The sequence below is a fragment of the Anomaloglossus baeobatrachus genome, chromosome 3 (assembly GCF_048569485.1).
Source record: "Anomaloglossus baeobatrachus isolate aAnoBae1 chromosome 3, aAnoBae1.hap1, whole genome shotgun sequence".
NCBI lineage: Eukaryota > Metazoa > Chordata > Amphibia > Anura > Aromobatidae > Anomaloglossus > Anomaloglossus baeobatrachus.
The window spans coordinates 378,466,919-378,490,988 of record NC_134355.1 but is presented as its reverse complement, the minus strand read 5'-3'; the positions used below and the strand labels follow the sequence as shown (position 1 = coordinate 378,490,988).

The 24,070-nt window shown below is 48.1% G+C and overlaps 1 protein-coding gene across 2 annotated transcripts in view; it reads right to left on the bottom strand.

Annotated features, from left to right (window-relative positions):
• PHIP (PHIP subunit of CUL4-Ring ligase complex) overlaps positions 1–24,070 on the bottom strand; it is a 311,948-nt gene that overhangs the window by 225,255 nt on the left and 62,623 nt on the right. For both annotated transcript variants that reach the window (XM_075340176.1, XM_075340177.1), the window contains exons 5-13: positions 22,345–22,495; positions 22,168–22,266; positions 18,264–18,424; positions 17,909–18,130; positions 17,635–17,735; positions 12,980–13,050; positions 2,570–2,670; positions 726–766; positions 96–194 (exon numbers count right to left, since the gene is read on the bottom strand). In XM_075340176.1, coding sequence (XP_075196291.1) covers positions 96–194; positions 726–766; positions 2,570–2,670; positions 12,980–13,050; positions 17,635–17,735; positions 17,909–18,130; positions 18,264–18,424; positions 22,168–22,266; positions 22,345–22,495 — 1,046 coding nt within the window. The remainder of the gene's footprint in view (positions 1–95; positions 195–725; positions 767–2,569; positions 2,671–12,979; positions 13,051–17,634; positions 17,736–17,908; positions 18,131–18,263; positions 18,425–22,167; positions 22,267–22,344; positions 22,496–24,070) is intronic.

Sequence of the window (24,070 nt, the reverse complement as noted above, 5' to 3'; positions counted from 1 at the left end):
GAAAATGGGAAAGGAGGGGGTTCAATTTAATGGTGATGTGTGATAACCATTACTGTTCAGAATGAGCTCTAATTGTTACAAGCATCTAAACTTACCTAGATGGACGAGTTGCCATGTCTAGCAAAATGCTTCTCCACTCCCTTTTCTTAAATTGCCAAATACGAGCAGTCCCATCACGACTTCCACTTACAAATCTGTAAAAGGAGATAAACGAATGGGGTATTTTGGCACTGCTCAATTCTGCATTAGTCCGTGAATGGTGCTGTGGATGCTGCTTCCACACATGCCACTTGTACGATCCCTGTGGATCATGCAGGTATGTGGTAAATCAATATTACTGCTCAACCCCAATACAGAAGTCAGTGGAGGCAAAAAATTCCAGAACTAAACTCCACACTTCACTACCGCATTGGAGGCCCCATCATAAAATCAGATTTGATGGCAAATAGTCCTATTCTTCTAGTGGAAACAATGGAGCACAATCAAGTCAAGACATGAACTGTGTCATGGCCTGGATTACAGAAGTCACAACACAAATGTGAATATAACCTAGTGCAGACTGAATTTTACCAAGGAAAGTATTCTCCGCAAATTAGTTAATCAACCAATACGGACATTTCTGATTACAGAATTCAGACGATTTCTGCTATGTGACACTAACATGGGGACATTTTTATTTCACAGCCTACAAGCTTACTGAACGATGCCCCTTCTCTATTACTTACCGACTACTGTTGTTTGAAAACTGAATGCTGTCCACTTTATCCTAGACAAAAAAGTTAGATATATTAAATGGCTTTCATTAAAAGAAGACTTAAAAAATAAGTCTCCTATAAAACAGAACCTGTCATCAGGATTATGAAAGTGAAACTAAAGATATAGCCATAATGGAACGGTTATATAGATTCAGTAGAAATCCACATCTTTGTAGTTATTTGATCAGCCTTTATGCCTATGGGCATGACTCTCGGTAGGGTCTTTGGCTCTGCTAGGCCCCCCTCCGTCTGCCACAGGTGGCCATCATCCTCCTGTTTTACAGTTCACGCCGACACCATCCTAGCCGCAGGCGGCACTTGTGAAGACTTATGTCCCAGTGGGCTTCAGTAAAATGGCGTCAGTGGACGCAAATGTGCAGATTGAGTGTTTCGTTCAACTGAGCAGAGATCTCAATCTACGCTTGCCCCGTAGTTCTCCTGAAGGCTGCCGGATGACCAGGTTGCTTAAGTGCCTCCTGGGACTAGTATGGCAACGGTGCAAACTTTAAAACAGGAGGATGATCGACACCAGTGGCAGGCGGAGGGCCTAGCAGATCCAAGGACCCTACCCACAGTCCTGCCCAAATGCACTGAAAGCTTAGGAAAGCCAAACTTCAAATGATTTAGCAACAACCAAGCTGTGGATTTCTTCACTGAAGGCATCTACTGAATCTGTATAACAGCACCATAATAGTTTCAAAGGACAATCTGGAATAGTTTGTTCCATATTCTTAAACGCTTGTAAAACGAGGCAACTTCGCAATTTACTTATTTGTTATTAAAAATCCTCTCGTTCTTAAACGGTGGGGGTTCGGTGGATGACCCCTGTCATGACGACCTCCCTGTGAATTGCCGGCTGCGTGTCGACATTCATAGGAAGTCACTATTTCTGCTGTAAATGGCAGTGCTAATGCACTACTCTGTAAAGCTCAAGCGATCGGGCGATCACAGCTTTAAGTCCCCTAAAGGGCCAGTAAAAATAAAAATTGGGGAAATTTATATAACAAAAAAAAACAAAAGGAAGTTCGAATCCCCCCCCCCCCCTCTTGCCCCGTTAAAAATAAAACCTGCGGAATCATAATGCCAGGTCTGCTTTACATGGTAAATAGAAAAAGAAAAAAAAAAACAAAAAAAAATTGCAGAATTTCACACTGATTTGTTTTCCCCAGTACACTACATGGTAAAACGAATGGTTTGTTTCAATACACTCATTCCGCAGAACAACAAGCCCTTATGTGGCTAAATTGACGGAAAAATAAAAAAATAAAAGTTATGGGTCTCAGAAGAAGCAGGGAAAAACGAAAACTTGCCAGGTGATGAAGGGGTTAAAGTTTACAGGACATGCCGCAGATTTCAAAATACTTATGACATGCCATCACCCCCAAACCTACAGCTGCACAGTAATAGGGAGAATATGTGTCACTTTACAATTAGGGTGCTGGAGGGAGCCCGCACATCATGAATACATCACATTCCCTGCTACAAAGATGAAAGTTCACAAAAGCTAAATTAACACGGAATTCGGAGTGTCTGTAGCTAGTTAATGGAATTTCCCTTATGCTCTAATGGATCCATCACAATTTCTAGGATTTGCTGTTGTAGCACGTGGAATTACAGAAATAATGAAAGCGTGAACACAACCCAGCTTGTACCACTGACAGCAGTATAGAGGGAATATGCAGCACCCCTGGCCAATTCCGCTCAGCAGACTACAATACTCAAGTCCCCCTCCTTATCTGCTGGGTCTCCATTCAATTTTTGGACTAATCTCACTGCTTACAATCAGCTCCACTTCTCAAACCCCAAATACTCACTGTGTGAAACTCAAGCTCAGACAGCTTCTCTGGTTGACCGGAGCCAAAGTAATAAACCCTAATGATGTGATCGGTGCTTCCAGTTGCAAGAAACATCCCACCTAAAAGTAAAACATAAAAGAAGAAAAAATAATTTTATTTTAAATTTTAAAACAGAGCTTTATTTAAGCTCAGTATCATACACACAGAATTACATACAAAAAATGTTGGTATTTTCCAGTTTAGAAAAAAACTAAAACCCAAGAGCTGTGAATTCATAGTCTTAGTGACTACATTCATGCCATGTAGATCAGGTGTTACAATGTTATTTGCTTTAGTGTCGTACAACGCAATTGCTACAAAAATTGTCAAATGTTGAGGACTGTATGAAAACTATTTAAAGCATCTTTATGTAGCAAAGCATGTTACCAGATACATGCAGCGGGAATGACATTTTTATCACAGTAGATGTACATCTCTAGTGTCACCAGAATAAAATATGTTTATAGCAGGGGTGCAGAACCGGTGGCCACATGTGGTCTGCTATACCATTCTGTGTGGCCCCCAACCAGCTGGTCATGGAAATGCTTGCCTGTGTGTGGCAATTTGCATGTAGTTTATAGAAAACAGAAAAGCCGGGTAGCACGCAGTCATCTGTGTTCCCCGTAACGTTCAGGAGAATGGGGTCCCTTTACTTTTCTTACTTACTCCAGAAAAATGTATCAGGTTTACAGGTGGCCATCAATGCTTGTGGCTTTTATATTGTAGTTTATGGCATTTAAAGGGTTACTACAGTCTCCAATATCCAATCCCAATATGTAGTAACTGTAATAATTATATTCGCAAATACCTCCAATTAGAAATGTAGTATAGTGCTCCTGATTAGCTATGTGGCATATCATTTGCAGGACATTGCAGTAGCTTAGGTATCCATGGTTACAACAACATGCAACTAACTGTCACTATATGAGTGGTCGTAACAACGAATACCTAAGCTGCAATGCCCTGCACACAAGGTAAGTGACATAGCTAATCAGCAGAACTATACTACATTTCTTGGATTGGAGATATTTGCTAATATTAATATTACACCTACTATACATTGGGTTAGGATCTTGGAGATGGAAATACCACTAAGTTTATAACGGGGGAAAGCTACATTTTAAAATAGGGTCTCCCAGTTACTTGGGAGGGGAGAATGCCATTTTCCCCATAGATGCAGGTTCCACTTTCTGGACTATTATATTGGGCATGTACGGCATATAATTTTACATGCTAGAGAAGTCTCAAATAGTCATTTTGGTATCCCACAAAGTGGCCATCTCCATAGGATACCAGAAGTATAGTACATCCCATAGAAAAGCTGTGATATTCTGTGTATCCTGTAGCATATTGTGAGACCTGCTGAGGGGAACTACTCAGAGGGTTAGGCTTCCTCTTTGCAGTTAGCCAATTACTGCAACTGTCTGAGTCGCATACGAGTGGGCAGAGCCAACTCCTGCTACACTGTGGAAATAGTCAGTTGGGAGATGGCAGTTGAAAGAAAAAGGAGTCGACATCCTCCATGTTGGGAGAATTTCTAATGCATCACTAGAAGGGTAAGTTGTCTTAGAGGTGAAGCACAGCTCAGCCCAAAATAAGAACGGACTGAGGATTACCAGGGAGACAGTCAGCGATCTAGTGATCTCATCTAATTAGGAAAGTTTCTCCTCGGAGGTCTGCCTGTCTATATGTGGGGGTCAGCCATCAACTGTAGGTGTGGGAAACACTGACCAGCGATCACTTACTACCTGTTAATAGTTAGCCATCTTGTCAAAAGTAAACAATAAAATGTTCATTCCCAAGGTGTAGTAGTTTTATGATCACAGATTAACTTCACCGAACTACCACCACGAGACTCTACCAAAATGGACAGCCACGGTGAAAACCACGGTTATACTCCCTTCTTATTGGGGAACTCAGTATCTGCAATTTGGAGGGGATCCACCGGGACAATAAGCTCGGCCACCGAAAGGCACATTACAGCCCGCCGGGAACACAACCCCTACCGTACACTACACGAGGTTACCACAGTAATACCCCTCTACCTTTTATTGCGGCCCTTGAGAGTGATTCAACATGATAATGTGGCCCTCACACAAGAGACGTTTGTGCATCCTTGCATTGGAGGGATAATTGATGTACTTAGACTCACTACTTCAGCTAATTAAATCGTGACTCCAGTTTCACAAAAACACAATTATAGTGCAGGACTTTGCTATATAACTCACTATTCGGGAATTCTGCTTTTTACCTGAACCACGGGACTGGCCCACGTATGTGCTGAGCGCTGCACTAGCCCAGTTATGACTTCTTACCTACTCTTCAATGTGGGAGCCAACACCATAGGATCATACAGCGCGAGCTCCAGCATGGAAGACTGGAGAGCAAAGCCCATACTTCCTACCAAGAGGCTGCAATGGAAAACTACAAGAAACGGTCATTCTTCCTTATGCCTCTAAGCACCATTGATACACAAAGCCGAATTGTACATTAACCCCTTCACGACCATGGACGGATCTTTCCGTCATGGATCGTGTCCCGGTAAGCCCCGCCCCCTGCCGCGGGCAGGCGGCGTGGATCGGCACACATATCAGCTGTTTTCAACAGCTGACATGTGTGCCTACATGTTCCGAGTGGAATCGCATTCCACCCGGAACATTAACCCCTTAGATCTCGCTGCCAAAGTCTGGCAGCGAGATCTACATGCGCGCGGCCATCTTTTTTACTTACCGCCGCCCCCTCCGGACGTCACGTGAGTGATCACGTGACGTTCGGTGGTTGCCATCGTAGCACAGGGTCATGTGATGACGCCTGGTGCTACGAAGTTTCACTTTCATTCTTCCTCGGCACGGAGCAGAGGAAGAAAGAAAGTGACTGAATCTGCTGATTACAGCGGTATAGCTGTGATCAGCAGATAGCGATCAGCGATCGGATTGCTGATTGCTATAGCCCCCTAGGGGGACTAGTAAAATAAAATAAAAAAAGTAAAAAAAAAGTTTTAAAAAATTAAAAAAAAAACAAAAAACCTAAAAGTTCAAATCACCCCCCTTTCCCCCCATTGAAAATTAAAGGGTTAAAAAATAAATAAATATACACATATTTCGTATCGCCGCGTTCAGAAATGCCCGATCAAAATATAAAATCAATTAATCTGATTGGTAAACGGCGTAGTGGCAAAAAAATTCCAAACGCCAAAATTACGTTTTTTGGTCGCCGCAAGTTTTACGCAAAATGCAATAACAGGCGATCAAAACGTAGCATCTGCGCAAAAATGCTACCATTAGAAACATCAGCTCGAGACGCAAAAAATAAGCCGTCACTGAGCCATAGATCCCAAAAAAGAAGGGAATTTTGTTACTTACCGTAAATTCCTTTTCTTCTAGCTCTTATTGGGAGACCCAGACGATTGGGGTATAGCTACTGCCCTCCGGAGGCCACACAAAGCACTACACTAAAAAGTGCAAGGCCCCTCCCCTTCTGGCTATACCCCCCCCCGTGGTATCACGGGTTCTCCAGTTTTAGTGCCAAAGCAAGAAGGAGGAAGCCAATAACTGGTTTAAACAAATTAACTCCGAATAACGTCGGAGAACTGAAAACCGTTCAACATGAACAACATGTGTACCCGCAAACAACAAAAAAATCCCGAAGGACAACAGGGCGGGTGCTGGGTCTCCCAATAAGAGCTAGAAGAAAAGGAATTTACGGTAAGTAACAAAATTCCCTTCTTCTTCAGCGCTCTATTGGGAGACCCAGACGATTGGGACGTCCAAAAGCTGTCCCTGGGTGGGTAAAGAAATACCTCATGTTAGAGCTGCAAAACAGCCCTCCCCTACGGGGGCGTCACTGCCGCCTGCAGGACTCTTCTACCTAAGCTGGCATCCGCCGAAGCATAGGTATGCACCTGATAATGTTTGGTGAAAGTGTGCAGACTCGACCAGGTAGCTGCCTGGCACACCTGTTGAGCCGTAGCCTGGTGTCGCAAAGCCCAGGACGCACCCACAGCTCTGGTTGAGTGGGCTTTCAGCCCTGAAGGAACCGGAAGCCCAGCAGAACGGTAGGCTTCCAGAATTGGTTCTTTGATCCATCGAGCCAGGGTGGCTTTAGAAGCCTGCGACCCCTTGCGCTGGCCAGCGACAAGGACAAAAAGTGCATCTGAACGGCGGATAGGCGCCGTGCGAGAAATATAGATTCTGAGTGCTCTCACCAGATCTAGCAAACGTAAGTCTTTCTCATACCGGTGAACCGGCTGAGGACAAAAGGAAGGCAAGGATATATCCTGATTAAGATGAAATGAGGATACGACCTTAGGGAGAAACTCCGGAATGGGGCGCAGCACTACCTTGTCCTGGTGGAACACCAGGAAGGGAGCCTTGGATGACAGAGCTGCCAGCTCAGACACTCGCCGAAGCGATGTGATCGCAACAAGAAACGCCACTTTCTGTGACAGGCGAGAAAAGGAAACGTCCTTTAGAGGCTCGAAGGGCGGCTTTTGCAGAGCAACTAGTACTCTGTTCAGATCCCATGGATCTAACGGCCGCTTGTACGGGGGCACAATATGACAGACCCCCTGTAGGAACGTGCGCACCTTAGGAAGACGTGCTAGACGCTTCTGAAAAAACACAGATAGTGCCGAGACTTGCCCTTTAAGGGAGCTGAGCGACAAGCCCTTTTCCAACCCCGATTGCAGGAAGGAAAGAAAGGTGGGCAATGCAAATGGCCAAGGGGATACTCTCTGTGCAGAGCACCAGGATAAGAAAATCTTCCACGTTCTGTGGTAGATCTTAGCAGACGTTGACTTCCTAGCTTGTCTCATTGTGGCTACGACTCCTTGAGATAATCCTGCGGACGCTAGGATCCAGGACTCAATGGCCACACAGTCAGGTTCAGGGCCGCAGAATTCTGATGGAAAAACGGCCCTTGGGACAGTAAGTCTGGTCGGTCTGGCAGTGACCACAGATCCGGATACCACGATCTCCTCGGCCAGTCTGGGGCGACGAGTATGACGCGGCTGCAATCGGATCTGATCTTGCGTAACACTCTGGGCAAGAGTGCCAGAGGTGGGAAGACGTATGGGAGCCGGAACTGCGACCAATCTTGAACTAATGCGTCTGCCGCCAGAGCTCTTTGATCGCGCGACCTCGCCATGAATGCCGGGACCTTGTTGTTGTGCCGGGACGCCATTAGGTCGACGTCCGGCACTCCCCATCGGCGACAGATTTCCTGAAACACGTCCGGGTGAAGGGACCACTCCCCTGCGTCCATGCCCTGGCGACTGAGGAAGTCTGCTTCCCAATTTTCTACGCCTGGGATGTGAACCGCGGATATGGTGGATGCTGTGTCCTCCACCCACATTAGAATGCGCCGGACTTCCTGGAAGGCTTGCCGACTGCGCGTCCCTCCTTGGTGGTTGATGTATGCCACCGCTGTGGAGTTGTCCGACTGGATTCGGATCTGCTTTCCTTCCAGCCACTGTTGGAAGGCCAGTAGGGCAAGATACACTGCCCTGATTTCCAGAACATTGATCTGAAGGGTGGACTCCTGCGGAGTCCACGTCCCCTGGGCCATGTGGTGGAGAAACACTGCTCCCCACCCTGACAGACTCGCATCTGTCGTGACCACTGCCCAGGATGGGGGCAGGAAGGATCTTCCCTGAGACAATGAGGTGGGAAGGAGCCACCATTGTAGAGAGTCCTTGGCCGTCTGGGAAAGAGAGACTTTCCTGTCCAGGGACGTTGACTTCCCGTCCCATTGGCGGAGAATGTCCCATTGAAGTGGGCGCAGATGAAACTGCGCAAAGGGAACTGCTTCCATGGCTGCCACCATCTTCCCGAGGAAGTGCATGAGGCGCCGTAAGGGGTGCGACTGGCCTTGAAGGAGGGATTGCACCCCTGTCTGTAGGGACCGCTGCTTGTTCAGCGGAAGCTTCACTCTCGCTGCTCGAGTATGAAACTCCATGCCAAGATACGTTAGAGACTGTGACGGTGACAGATTCGACTTTGGAAAGTTGATGATCCATCCGAACGTCTGTAGAGTCTCCAGCGTAGCATGTAGACTGAGTTGGCATGCCTCTTGAGAGGGTGCCTTGACAAGTAGATCGTCTAGGTAAGGGATCACCGAGTGTCCCTGAAAGTGCAAGACTGCTACCACCGCCGCCATGACCTTGGTGAAGACCCGGGGGGCTGTCGCCAGACCGAATGGCAGAGCTACGAACTGAAGATGGTCGTTTCCTATCACAAAACGTAGAAAACGTTGATGTTCTGTAGCAATTGGCACGTGGAGATAAGCATCTTTGATGTCTATTGAGGCAAGGAAGTCTCCTTGAGACATTGAGGCAACGACAGAGCGGAGGGTTTCCATCCGGAACCGTCTGGCGTGCACATGTTTGTTGAGCAGCTTTAGATCCAGAACAGGACGGAACGAGCCGTCCTTTTTTGGAACCACAAAGAGATTGGAGTAAAAACCCTCGCCCTTGTTCCTGAGGCGGTACAGGAACCACTACTCCTTCCGCTCTTAGGGAGTCCACCGCCTGCAGCAGGGCATCTGCTCGGTCTGGATGTGGGGAGGTTCTGAAGAACCGAGCTGGAGGACGAGAACTGAACTCGATTCTGTACCCGCGAGACAAAATGTTTGTCACCCACCGGTCTTTGACCTGTGACATCCAAATGTCGGAAAAGCGGGAGAGCCTGCCCCCGACCGGAGATGCGGAGGGGGGGGGCTGGAAGTCATGAGGTAGCCGCTTTGGAAGCGGTTCCTCCATTTGCTTTCTTGGGGCGTGCGTGAGCCCGCCAGGAATCTGAGACTCTTTGCGTCCTCTGAGTCCCTTTGGACGAGGAGAATTGTGTCTTGCCCGAACCTCGAAAGGACTGAAACCTCTGCTGCCATTTTTTCTGCTGAGGTTTGCTTGATCTGGGCTGGGGTAAGGAAGAGTCTTTACCCTTGGACTGTTTAATGATGTCAGCCAATGGCTCGCCAAACAGTCTATCTCTAGATAAAGGCAAGCTGGTTAAACATTTTTTTTTTTGGAACCAGCATCTGCTTTCCAGTCCTTTAACCACAAGGCTCTGCGCAAAACTACCGAATTGGCGGACGCCATAGAGGTGCGGCTGGTAGATTCTAGGACCGCATTGATAGCGTAAGACGCAAACGCAGACATCTGCGAGGTAAGGGACGCCACTTGCGGCACCGCTGGATGTATGATAGCATCCACTTTTGCTAAACCAGCTGAAATAGCTTGGAGTGCCCATACGGCTGCGAATGCTGGAGCAAACGACGCGCCGATAGCTTCATAGACAGATTTTAACCAAAGGTCCATCTGTCTGTCATTGGCATCCTTAAGTGAAGCGCCATCCTCCACTGCAACTATGGATCTAGCTGCAAGTTTGGAAATCGGGGGGTCTACTTTTGGACACTGGGTCCAGCGCTTGACCACATCAGGGGGGAAAGGAAAACGTGTATCCTTAGAACGTTTAGAGAAACGCCTTTCTGGATGAGCATCGTGTTTCTGGATTGACTCTCTGAAGTCAGAGTGATCCAAGAAAGCACTTAATTTACGCTTGGGATAGAGAAAACGAAACTTCTCCTGCTCTGCAGCTGCCTCCTCTGCTGAAGGAGCTGGGGGAGAAATATCTAACAGTCTATTGATGGCTGAGATAAGATCGTTTACCATGGCGTCCCCATCCGGGGTATCCAGATTGAGAGGGGTTCCAGGATAAGACTCCTGATCACTCTCTTCAGACGCATCACAGGGCGACTGATTGCGCTGAGACCCTGAGCAGTGTGATGACGTTGAGGGTCTTTCCCAGCGAGCTCGCTTAGGGTGGCTGGGGCTATCATCTGAGTCATAATACTCAGCCTGGGAAGCCGGGGACCCCCTTGCAGTCTGGACTAATTCCAACTGAGGGGGATTAGAGGACAGAGACCTCGCCGTGTCCATAGACTGAGCCCCAGTCATGGATTGCAAAGTTTCAAGGATTTTTGCCATAGTCACAGACATTCCATCAGCAAAAACTGCAAAGTCTGTCCCTGACACCGGGGCAGGACTTACAAACGTCTCAGCCTGGGTCACTACCCCTCCGGACTCCGGCTGGCGAAGCAGCACCGGATCTGAGCATTGCACACAATGGGGGTCTTTGGAACCTGCTGGTAGAGCAGCCCCACATGCAGCACACGCAGTGTACACAGCCCTAGCCTTGGCAGCCTTGCGTTTTGTGGATGACATGTTGCTGCCTCCTCAGAGCGATCTGGGGTATCCAGCCAGGAAGCGACCTCACAGTGCAAGAAATAAATAAATATATATATCTGGTGACACAGTACACCAATACACAGTGAGGCACTAGAGGGGCCAGCTGAAATGCCGCTTACCGCCCGCTTAAGAGCGGGTGTGTGGTCTCCAAAAGCCCCCTAGTCCAGGTCTCCCAGAGCCTTGCGTCCTTCCTCCAGCCAGACTGCATGTAATGGCTGCCGGCATCCTGGGAGAGGAGGGGGGGCGGGCCCTGGGCGTTCCTGACTAAGAGCGGGAAGCCTGCTTCCCTCTGTGCCTAGTGAGAGGGCTGGAGCATGTAAATCAGGCTCCAGCCCTCGTCGCTGCTGCGAAACAGCGTCTCTCCCCTACCCTGATTGACAGGGAGGGGGCGGGAACGAAGCGGAGCTAGGCCGCAAAAGCCGGGGACTGGATTTATAAACGCCGCCGCCGTAAAAGCGCGGTCGGCGTGTCCCCGGCGCACTATTAGTCACAGCAGCGCCGCCGGTCCAGTGGGGGTCGGCGCTGCGTTCCCACAACACAAAAAGTCCCCCAGTAAACTGCAGGAACACCAACTCAATCGTTACGGTCCCCGGCGCACTACAACACCCAGCCAGCCCGGAGTGTGTCTGTGCCTGCCGGGGACACAGAGTACCTGTATGATGCAGGGCCTTGTCCCTGATTGTACTCCTGCTCCGTATCCATCAGGTGCTATGGGTCTGTGGATGGAGCCCGGCGTCAGAGCTTAGAGGCCGGCAGGATCCCACTTCCACAGAGCCCTACAAGGGGATGTGGAAGGAAAACAGCATGTGGGGCTCCAGCCCCTGTACCAGCAATAGGTACCTCAACCTTACAACACCATCCACGGGTGAGAAGGGAGCATGCTGGGGGCCCTATATAGGCCCTCTTTTCTTCCATCCGAAATAGTCAGCAGCTACTGCTGACTAAAATCTGTGGAGCCATGCGTGGATGTCTGACCTCCTTCGCACAAAGCTTGAAAACTGGAGAACCCGTGATACCACGGGGGGGGGTATAGCCAGAAGGGGAGGGGCCTTGCACTTTTTAGTGTAGTGCTTTGTGTGGCCTCCGGAGGGCAGTAGCTATACCCCAATCGTCTGGGTCTCCCAATAGAGCGCTGAAGAAACAAGAACGCTACGTGTTTCGGAAAATGGCGCAAAACGTGCGCCACTTTTATTGGACAACTTGTGAATTTTTTTTAACCCCTTAGATACAAGTAAACCTATACATGTTTGGTGTCTACAAACTCGCACCGACCTCAGGTATCATACCCACACATCAGTTTTACCATATAGTGAACACCGTGAATAAAACATCCCAAAAACTATTGTGCCATCACACTTTTTTTGCAATTTTTCCACACTTGGAATTTTTTTGCTGCTTTCCAGTACACCATATGGTAAAACTTATGATTTCATTTAAAAGTACAACTTGTCCCGCAAAAAACAAGCCCTCATATGGCAAGATTGACGGAAAAATAAAAAAGTTACGGCTCTCGGAAGAAGGGGAGCAAAAAACAAAAACACAAAAACGGAAAGTGCCCCGGGGCTGAAGGGGTTAAGAATAATAAGTCACGCACAGCATTTGGCATTCATTAAGTCAGGGGTGTAAAATCTGGAGCACCTTATCAGAAAGGTATAGACACTGCCTAGGACTGGAGCAGGTAGGTATTAATAAAGCATTGTTATAGGAGGTACTGTGCTGCTACCACTGTCACAGAAGTGAAGGAAGTTAAAAGGAGCAATACCGGTAAAAAGGTTTTATGCATACCAAAAAATTTTACCCAGATTGCTCCTTTAAACTTGACAAATTTATGGCAAGAGGCAGAGGGAGTCTCTGGAGCCCATTTCTGCATCAAGACAGACCTATATGTCAAGCACAGTTCTCTCTGGAATGGCCATTTTTGCAACATTAATCTTGACAGGTTCCCTTTAGTCTGACATTGTAGTGTATGGACCAGTAAACATTGTGCTCTCCTGCACAAAGGGATATGAAACAATGTTTATATCAGTAGCAAACAAGAAAGGAGAGATAGTCAGTATACAGGGAGTTAAATATTACCATCATATTAAGCAGAAGTGCATGCAAATATAAGAAATATAAGGATAAAGTGAAATAAGTTGGTTTCTCACCAGAGCTAAATGAGGAACAAATCATCTGTACCCCAGGACGAGGCCGCTCGGTGTACTTCGCAGGTCGAGGGCTAGAAGAGCAAAGAAATTATTTTACAAACTTCACAAAAAGCAGAAGCTCATTCATTCTCTGACTGAGCCACATTAAGTTATATGATGCCAGTGGCTATGTATAGTGACAAAACAACGCTACATAACACAAACCCGCCCTATGTCAAACGCAAATGGAACCAGTAACCTTCCAAAACGCTATTTATCTAAAGATATGGTGTTTAAATCATGCTTGGCAGGCTTTTTGAAGCAGCGGGTACAGCGAGTGGACCACCGATTGCTGCTATTAACCGTCTGTATGGCATTGTTAATGTCTGACCACAAAATTTAAATAGAGCGGTTGCAGGTTCTCGTTGGGTTAACGTGGTAGCCGAAGTCTTACTAAAGCCCTCATCACTGCCAACATGGTGCTCCACTGAAGCTCAACTACAGACCGCTTCATTGTAGACCACAATTTTCATTATTACTGTAATGCTATAGTATTGCAGTACTTGGTATAAGCAATTGGATGACTACAGGTTAAAGTCCTATACGGAAACTAAAAATATGAAAGTAAAAATGTAGCTTATAAAGAAAAAAATACATATATTCAAATCACCACCCCTTCCCTCCGCCCATTAAAATTAAAGAGTTCTGAAAAAATATTGAAACAATTTGGTATCACAACGACTATAAAATGAATTAACTAGTATGGTAAAAGCGTAAATTGTAACTAAAGTATTGAGGCGTTTCAGTCACCACACTTACCCAAAAACATGGAATATAAAGCAGTTAAAATGTATTTATGTACTTCAAATTGGTATAAAAAAATGCTGTGCAAATTTGGTATTACCACAATGTTTCCAGGTCATTTCTACCATACAATGAAAGCTGTAAAAACAGGCACAAGCACCAATTCCACCCCCAAATGTGAGTCTTTTTTTTTCCCCACCATTTCATCCCACTTAGAAAGGGTTTTTTCACAGCTTTTCAGTACATTATAATACATAATTTATGGCGTCAGTGAAAACTACATCTTGTCCTGCAAAAAGCAAGCCATCGTATGGCTATATCAACAAAAAAGTAAAAATAATACAAAAAGGTGTATTTAGGGGAGGGACAAACGCAAATATTAAAAGGGACTCAGTCACCAGGTTTTTTCCCTATAAGCGGTGGCCAGCACCACACAGCCCTTATATACAGCATTCTACAATACTGTATATAAGTGCCCAGGCCGCTCTGTATAACTGGAAAAAAACAAAAAACAGTTATTATATTCACCTTCAGGGCGGTCCGGTCCAACGCCTCCTCTCGTCCTTCCATTGTCGTCCTCCTTCCCTGCACCATGTGGATGACGCATCCTACATCATCCACACAGAGTCCGCCATTGCGCTCCTGCGCACTCTGATCTGCAATGCAATCTGTAATGCCCAGGAGCAAGGAAAGGTCCGCTCGTGCATGCACACTACAATACTTTGATTAGCGGAGGAGCGCAATGGTGGGCCTCTGTGTAGATGACGTAGGACAAGTCATCCACATAGAGCAGGGGAGGACAGTGATGAATGGAAGTTAGAAGACCAGTATCGGACCGGCCCGCCCCGCAGGTGAAAGTAATAAAAGATTCTTTATACGTTAAAGAGATTGGTCTGGGCACTTCTATACAGTATTCTAGAATCTATATATATAATTGCCTTATTCTGTCTGTCTGTCTGTCTGTCTGTCTGTCTGTCTGTCTGTCTGTCTGTCTGTCTGTCTGTCTGTCTGTCTGTCTGTCTCTGTCTGTCTCTGTCTGTCTGTCTCTGTCTGTCTGTCTCTGTCTGTCTCTGTCTGTCTCTGTCTGTCTCTGTCTGTCTCTGTCTGTCTCTGTCTGTCTCTGTCTGTCTCTGTCTGTCTGTCTCTGTCTGTCTGTCTCTGTCTGTCTGTCTCTGTCTGTCTGTCTCTGTCTGTCTGTCTCTGTCTGTCTGTCTCTGTCTGTCTGTCTCTGTCTGTCTGTCTGTCTGTCTGTCTGTCTGTCTGTCTGTCTGTCATGCTCCGAAATTGTGTCCTTACGGTGACACAAAGCTGATTGGCCGCTGGGCTCGCCATGGCCCCGCCCCCCCACACGGATTGGCCTCTCGCCCCGGCTCTCTGCAGGCCCCGCCCCCCTCACGCAATGCACGCTCGCTCTGGCCCAACTGACACGGAGCCCCAATTCCCAGGTGAGTACACACACACACATCAGATCACACTCACTCTCACACTCACTCTCACACACACCTCACACATCACAACATGCTGGGATATCTCTTGCTTCTACACCGGCTCCGTCAGGATCCCAGCAGCGCCAGACATAACCTTGCGATGCTGGGATCTTCACGGAGGCCGTGAAAGCTGGTAACCATTATACACATCGGGTAACTAAGGTCCCTTAGTTACCCGATGTGTATCATAGTTACCAGTGTACACCGGCTCACACTCACTCTCATACACACCTCACACACACATCACATCGCATCCACACATCAAGGTCCTGCAGCGGCGGAAAATACAGACACATAACAGCACACACATAACAGCACACACATACACACACACAAATCAGATCACTCACTCACACACACACATCACATCGCATCCACATACTCACAACATCCTGGGATATCGCTTGCTTCTCGGCGGCGATACTGTGCTGTTGTGATCTTCCAGGACCTGCCGGAGGATCACATGGCCAGAAGCATGTGATATCCCCGGATGTTGTGAGTATAAGCGCGTATGTGCGATATCGTCAGTGTCTGTGTGTGTGAGTGTATGCGATCGGGTGTGTGTGAGTGGATGCGATCGGGTGTGTGTGAGTGGATGCGATCGGGTGTGTGTGAGTGGATGCGATCGGGTGTGTGTGAGTGGATGCGATCGGGTGTGTGTGAGTGGATGCGATCGGGTGTGTGTGAGTGGATGCGATCGGGTGTGTGAGTGTCGGCAGAGGAGCACGGCGTGCTGGAGGAGGCTGGGAGCAGAGAGGCTGATCATGGGGAAGGCTGGGAGGAGAGAGGCTGATGCTGGGGGAGGCTGGGAGGGGGAGGCTGGGACGAGGGAGGCTGATGCTGGTGGAGGCTGATGCTTGGGGAGGCTGATGCTGGGGGAGGCTGGAAGGAGAGAGGCTAATGCTGGTGGAGGCTGATGCTTGGGGAGGCTGATGCTGGGGGAGACTGGGAGGGGAAGGCTGTGAGGAAGGAGGCTGGGAGGAGAGAGGCTGATCCTGGGGAAGGCTGGGAACGGGAGGCTGATGCTGAGGGAGGCTGGAAGGAGAGAGGCTGATGCTGGGGGAGGCTGGAAGGAGAGAGGCTGATGCTGGTGGAGGCTGATGCTTGGGGAGGCTGATGCTGGGGGAGACTGGGAGCGGAAGGCTGATGCTGAGGGAGGCTGGGAGAGGGAGGCTGGGAGGAAGGAGGCTGGGAGGAGAGAGGCTGATCCTGGGGAAGGCTGGGAAGGGGAGGCTGATGCTGGGGGAGGCTGGAAGGAGAGAGGCTGGAAGGAGAGAGGCTGATGCTGGTGGAGGCTGATGCATGGGGAGGCTGATGCTGGGGGAGACTGGGAGCAGAAGGCTGATGCTGAGGGAGGCTGGGAGGAAGGAGGCTGGGAGGAGAGAGGCTGATCCTGAGGAAGGCTGGGAAGGGGAGGCTGATGCTGAGGGAAGCTGGAAGGAGAGAGGCTGATGCTGGGGGAGGCTGGAAGGAGAGAGGCTGAGGCTGGGAGGAGAGAGGCTGATGCTGGGGAAGGCTGATGCTGAGGGAGCCTGGGAGGGGAAAGCTGATGCTGGGGAAGGCTGGGAGGACGGAGGCTGGGAGGAGAGAGGCTGATCCTGGGGAAGGCTGGGAGAGGGAGGCTGATGCTGGAGGAGGCTGGAAGGAGAGAGGCTGATGCTGGCGGAGGCTAATGCTGGGGAGGCTGGGAGAGGGAGGCTGATGCTGAGGGAGGCTGGGAGGAGGGAGGCTGGGAGAGGTAGGCTGAGAGAAGAGAGGCTGATGCACACACACACGCGCGCGCACTGCACAACACACCACACACACACACACACACACACACACACACACACACTGGGAACCACAAACAACTGCCCTACACAGACACCCACACACACAGACAACGCTGCACACACACAACACCCAACACACAAACACCGCGGCACACACAAATATACGCACATACCGCACAACACACACATTGCACAAAACATACCTCCCCCCAAAACACACCACACACACACAAACCGCGCAACACACACACAACGCTACAGACACACAGCGCTCCACAAACAACGCAACACACATACAACACCGCTCTCACCCCCCGTCACACCCAGACAACACCCAGAACATGTACAGCGCCTACACAAACACTTGGTAACTACAGACAACAACATCTCTCTCTATATATATATATATAACAAAAATCATACATGAACTACACAATACATAAATTCTAGAATACCCGATGCGTAGAATCGGGCCACCTTCTAGTGCTGTATATAAAGGTTTACTGGTGTGGCCGCAGCTTATAGGGGGATAATCTGGTGACAGGCTCCCTTTAAGATTAATCATCAAGACCATTCAAGAAAGTAAATGACAACCCATAAGCCAAACACTTACTTAAACTTCAGGGTCCCTGCATCCCAAAGCCAGAAGCAAATTGTCCCATCTGCTCCAGTTGAAGAGAGGTATCTCTTAGACCCACTGCACAAGGGTGAGAACTGCAAATTAAAAAAGAAAAGAGGACACAAAACTGAAAAACAAAAACCTAAACACCAGCTGCAGCTAACCCTTGGACCTAGGGTCTTCCACAAGCTCAGCATCTTCCTTCCTGACCTAACCTGTTGTATGTTGTGTACTGCTGATGCCAGGATTTACCCTCGTGATCCATTACCTGTAGTGATGTGATGGATGCACTGTGTCCCTGTAGAATGGCCAGTGGTGCACACGTCCTTAGGCACCATATTCTGATCATTTTGTCACAGCTGCCAGCAGCAATCATGGTGTTTTCATAGTTCACAGCCATGTCAGATATTTCTGCAGCATGCCCTCTTAGTGTGGCAAGGAGACGACCATCATCTGTGGCCCATATTTTCACAAGGCAGTCATCAGAGCCCTGTAACATGGGATGTTAATGCATAATCAGACAAAGTGTATTTTTTTTCTTCACAGTTATGGCTTATTTAAGCAAGTTAACATTTTTGGAAAAAAATCTCAGCTGTGCAATCTCCCAAAAAGTATCAACTTACTGTAAATATCCTTCTACCCGTCCGATCAAACGTTACACAGTAAACAGAGGAGAGATGACCTAGGATCCGCTTGTGCATCTTCATGTGCTGATAGACCGCGGTCGGCACTAATGACTGAAACTTGTACTTTCCATTTAGTTTTCTTGCAAAAAGTGTACTTGCTGGAAGATAAATACCACCATGGCCATATTTGTGGATACAAAGACAAAACAAAATTCAGCATTTTAAACAAGGCACAAAGAAACCAGAACAAATATATACACAACATGTATATGTAGCAGTAGATCAAAGTGACGCAATCACAATAGGAATCATTTTCCTATCAGTATGGGCCCGATACATCAAGACTAGTAGTGTTCATGTCAGTCTTGATGAGATATGCTTGAGTTAGATGCTCCCGATTCCTGAAGAGGCGTATCAGACGCGTGGTGTGTGCCTCAGCACAAATCCAGCTCTAGCCATGCTGGAATAAAATTTATAAAATAGCGAATGTGACGACATAGACTGTCAGTGCCTAGCAAGGGTTAAAGTTTCTTAACATTCAGCCGGACATGAAGATATTTTGTTTATAAACGGGGATAATCCTCTCATTGTTTCGTTTCATTGAGTCTAGTGTTATGGTACGTCTCACTAAACGACGTACCAGCGATTCCGACCACGATACGACATGGTCAGGATCGCTGGTATATCGCTACAGGGTTGCTAGTGAGCTGTCAATCAGGCAGATCTCACCAGCCACCAGCGACTCGTGTAACAATGCTGCGCTTGGTAACAAGGGTAAATATTGGGTAACTAACCAAAGCGCTTTCCTTGGTTACCCGATATTTACCCTGATTACCAGTGTACGCCGCTTACAGGCTGCCAGCGCTGGCTCCCTGTATACGTAGCTAGGGTACACATCGGATTACTAAGCAAAGTGCTTTGCTTAGTTACCCGATATTTACCTTTGTTACCAGCATACGCTGCTAACACAGAGTCGGTGCTCGTTGGTCTCCCGCCATCAAACACGCCGATGTGTGCTGCACAGCGGGAGACCAACGAGCAATAAATGAACCAAAACACTGTGTAACGATCAGCGATTTCACAGCAGGGGCCAGGCCGCTGCTTAGTGTCACACAAAGCGAGATCGCTGATTAGGTCACTGGTACATCACAAAACCCGTGACTCAGCAGAGATCTCGCTATGTGAGAAGTACCCCTAAAGGTCCAGTCACACTAAGCAACTTACCAGCGATCCCAACAACGATAGGGATCGCTGGTAAGTTGCTAGGAGGTTGCTGGTGAGATGTCACACTGCGACGCTCCAGCGATCCCACCAGCAACCTGACCTGGCAGGGATCGCTGGAGCGTCGCTACACGAGTTGCTGGTGAGCTCACCAGCAACCAGTGACCAGCCCCCAGCGCCGCGTGGAAGATGCTGCGCTTGGTAACTAAGGTAAATATCGGTTAACCAACCCGATATTTACCTTGGTTACCAGCGCACGCAGCTACACGTGCAGAGAGCAGGGAGCAGCGCACACTGAGCGCTGGCTCCCTGCTCTCCTAGTTACAGCACACATCGGGTTAATTACCCGATGTGTGCTGCAGCTACATGTGCAGAGAGCAGGGAGCAGCGCACAATGCTTAGCGCTGGCTCCCTGCTCTCCTAGCTACAGCACACATCGGGTTAATTACCGATGTGTACTGCAGCTACACGTGCAGAGAGCAGGGAGCAGCGCACACTGAGCGCTGGCTCCTTGCTCTCCTAGTTACAGCACACATCGTGTTAATTACCGATGTGTACTGCAGCTAAATGTGCACAGAGCAGGGAGCAGCGCACACTGAGCGCCGGCTCCTTGCTCTCCTAGTTACAGCACACATCAGGTTAATTACCGATGTGTACTGCAGCTAAATGTGCACAGAGCAGGGAGCAGCGCACACTGCTTAGCACTGGCTCCCTGCTCTCCTAGCTACAGCACACATCGGGTTAATTAACCCGATGTGTCCTGCAGCTACATGTGCACAGAGCAGGAGCCGGCACTGACAGTGAGGCTGGTAACAAAGGTAAATATCGGGTAACCAAGGACAGGGCTTCTTGGTTACCCGATGTTTACTGTGGTTACCAGCCTCCGCAGAAGCCGGCTCCTGCTGCCTGCACATTTAGTTGTTGCTGTCTTGCTGTCACACACAGCGATCTGTGCTTCACGGCGGGACAGCAACAACTAAAAAAATGACCCAGGACATTCAGCAACAACCAACGACCTCACAGCAGGGGCCAGGTTGTTGCTGGATGTCACACACAGCAACATCACTAGCAACATCGCTGTTACGTCACAAAAGTTGTTCGTTAGCAGCGATGTTGCTAGCGATGTTGCTTAGTGTGACGGGGCCTTTAAAGTTCTTGTTGACTCATGTAATTACCTGGGCCAGAGAGGATCAGATACCCAGACAAATCATTTGTGTGATCCTCCATTGTATTGCTGGATGCGATGTGGCTGGGCTGTCTCTCCCTTGTCACTGTAAGGCTACTTTCACACATCCGGTTTGAGCACTGCGGCTCAATCCGGCTGTGAAAACTATGCAACGGATGCGGCGAAAACACCGCATCCTTTGCATAAGTTTTTACATGCGGCCCGTCCGGTTTTTTCCGGTTGCGGCATGCTACTGAGCATGCGCAGTGGAAAAAACCGCATGCGGCGAGCGGATGCGGTTTTTTCCGCATCGCGCCGCATCCGGCCTCCATAGGCATGCATTGAAAAATGCGCCGCAGCAGCCGGATGCGGCGCGATGCGATGTTTTTTGCCGGAGAAAAAACGTTGCAGGGAACGTTCGATCCGACCGCGGCATCGGCTAAATCTGCCGCATGCGGCAAAAACCGGACCGAACGCAAGCCCCTGCAGCACAATACGGCACTAATGTAAGTCTATGCAAAAAAAAACGCAACCAGCGTTACAAAATCCGGTTGCGGTTTTTCTGCAGAACGCCATATTGTGCCGCAGAGCAAAAATCCGGATGTGTGAAAGTAGCCTTAGAGACAATTACTGCTAGGGATATTTTATATGTGGCTTGAAATCAAGCCAATAAGAACCCAATCTTATCCACCAATCGTGAAGACCCCGATGGTCTGAATGGAGACCTCAGGGGTATAAGAAGGAGGACTGTCCATTGCCCGGGTTGACTCTTGCAACATGATACCAATCTAGGACCTGCGGATGCGAATGGCAAGCCATAGCTGAATCTGGATTATAAGACTACATGGACTTCAGCATCGAATGCAAAGATTCGGCTGAGGCATCAAGGACTACCTAAGGAAGGAATCCAGCTTCGGACAATACAGTCACCAGACTACAGACTTTGCGGTCCTCAGCCAGCTTCCAAATCTGGCATTATTCCATTCTCGATGGGTGCCCGCCGAAAGCGGGGTGTAGCTGGATTGGAGTAAGTAGCCCTGGAAGCTCTGAGGCACGGACATTCTAATCCCTGGTGAGCCAGAGGAAGGGTGAGAAACTGTTGCCGATTACATTTTGTGGTTTTGCTGGTTATGTGCTATGTGCCGTAAATTGTTTAGGGATCCAATAAAGTCATAATATTGTGATTCCCTCACCCTGTGTTGTCTGAGGAGTGTTCCGCCCACAGTTAAGGAGGTCGGATGTTCAATTGGAATGAGCCCTAGGCCATGCTGTCTTTCTAAAGGCCTCCAGGGCAGCGGACGAGAGCACCCACTGACCCCCATGTCTGCACAGCAAACACCACTGCTAATCGTAAATGTCACGAGTTGAGGCGAAATGGCATGACAACACCAAATGTCGAATAATAGTGATCCAAAAAGATAACACAAAAAAAAAAAACCAACACATCAGTAAGCAGCACACAAGTGGTAGCTCATGTGGTATGTGCCACTGAATGCCTTTTATTTCTACACTCACCCAAGTTTGGTGGGCTTCCATAATTAATCGGCGACTCTGGAGGCCTTCCACAGTGTAAAGCTGCAAGAGCCGAGCCCTTCCACACAACATGCTTGCAGCCTAAGAATGAACAGGTAGTAAATTATATCAAGAATCACACAATCCATTGAAAACTAAGGACTTGTGGAGGTCTCCTACTTCTGTTTGTGCGCAGCAGTGACTGGCGGCCAGCTCCCAATAGTGTCAGGACTCCGGGAACGCTCTGAGGGATCTCTTTCTCCAGCAGGGGTCCCACTCTTTCACATACTTGCAGTAAATGGTCGGGTGCTAAGTGCCTGTAATATTTCACCTAGGATAAATAGAAAGAAAAAAAAAAACACATCTTACAGTTAAATGTGAAACTTTAGACATTCTTCCATCTCCAAATAGGTTAAGACTAATTGTAGGGAATTTCTCACTAGGTTTTTGCCAACTAATCTTGAAGGGAACCTGTCAGGTGCAATATTCACCCAGAACCACGAGCAGTTCTGGATGTATATTGCTAATCCCTGCCTAACCGTCCCTGTATACACTAGCATAGATAAAGGGATCTTTAGAAAAAGTATTTCTAAAGATCCTTTATGATATGCTAATGAGTGCAGGGACTAATCACAAGGGCGTTAGTTCCTGCGCTCATTCTGCCCTCTAAGCATGTTAGTACGCCCACAGAGGCATGCAAACATCCATCACCAGCGGTGACGTGCGTACCTGAGTCTGCTGTGACCACTGATCCGAAGTCCCGGCACTTCCGGACATGCGCACTAGATCTCCCTGAAGTCGGCATGTGTACTGTACACTTGGCTTCATGCTGCGCAAGACCAGAAGTGCCGGAAATACAGATCAGCGGTCACAGTTACGTGAATCACCGCTGGTGATGATGTATTAAATAGCATATTAGTACACCCTTGAGGGCATGCTACCATACTAAAAGGGTGGAATGAGCGCAGGAACTAACAGCCTTGGAACTAGTCCCCTTGCTCATTAGCATAACATAAAAGATCTTTAGAAATACTTTTTCTAAAGATCTCTTTATGTATGCTACTAGACACAGGAACGGTTAGGCAGGGATTAGCAATATACACCCAGAACTGCTCGTGGTTCTGGGTGAATATTGAACCTGACAGGTTCCCTTTAAGCCATCATACTGCTTAGACACAGACCCATATTTAACTTACTGGGCTTCTTGCCGTAGTTTTATAAAACCAGCTGCAGATCAGCACTAGAGGACTAGTAAACCTGCTGCCGGGTAGTCCCACCACCGATTTGCAGCTTTCTGCCTATGTACAGTGTATATAGAAAGTGGGTAATCACTGATGTGTGAAGACTTCTACAGAGCTCAGCAGTCGGAAAACTGGTAAATCTGCAGCAGAGAAAGAGGAGTTTTATGAAAACTATTAATCAGCCCGGTAAGTGACACATCAGGGTCTCTGCTCCTATATTATGCGGCTCTCAGATGGGTTAGCAAAAACCTGGTGACGCATTGCCCTTATACTTTAGAATAGAGGCTTTCCTCCCATAGTCTCAGTTCCCATCTGAATAGAGCAACTGCTATAAATGCTATATACACATTTATATGTATAGCACATAACCAGAGGTCGCAAACTGGCTGAGGGGGTTTACATAAATGATAGATGGGATGTCATTAAATTCCAGCGCAGACAGGTAGATCTCGCTCCAGTCACTGCTGTTTGTCAGTGGTTCGTGACTGACAGCCGCATTGAAGTGACGCGATTATTGATACAGATGCCACTGGTTTGCCATGGCAGCCGGGGTCTTCTGAAAGCCCCCATGGCTACCTTTTAAGTCCTCCCATGAGGCCCAGCTTGGGAACGTTATTTTCTCTATATACTGCAGTACAGCAAGATTGCACTATGCAGACGATTGG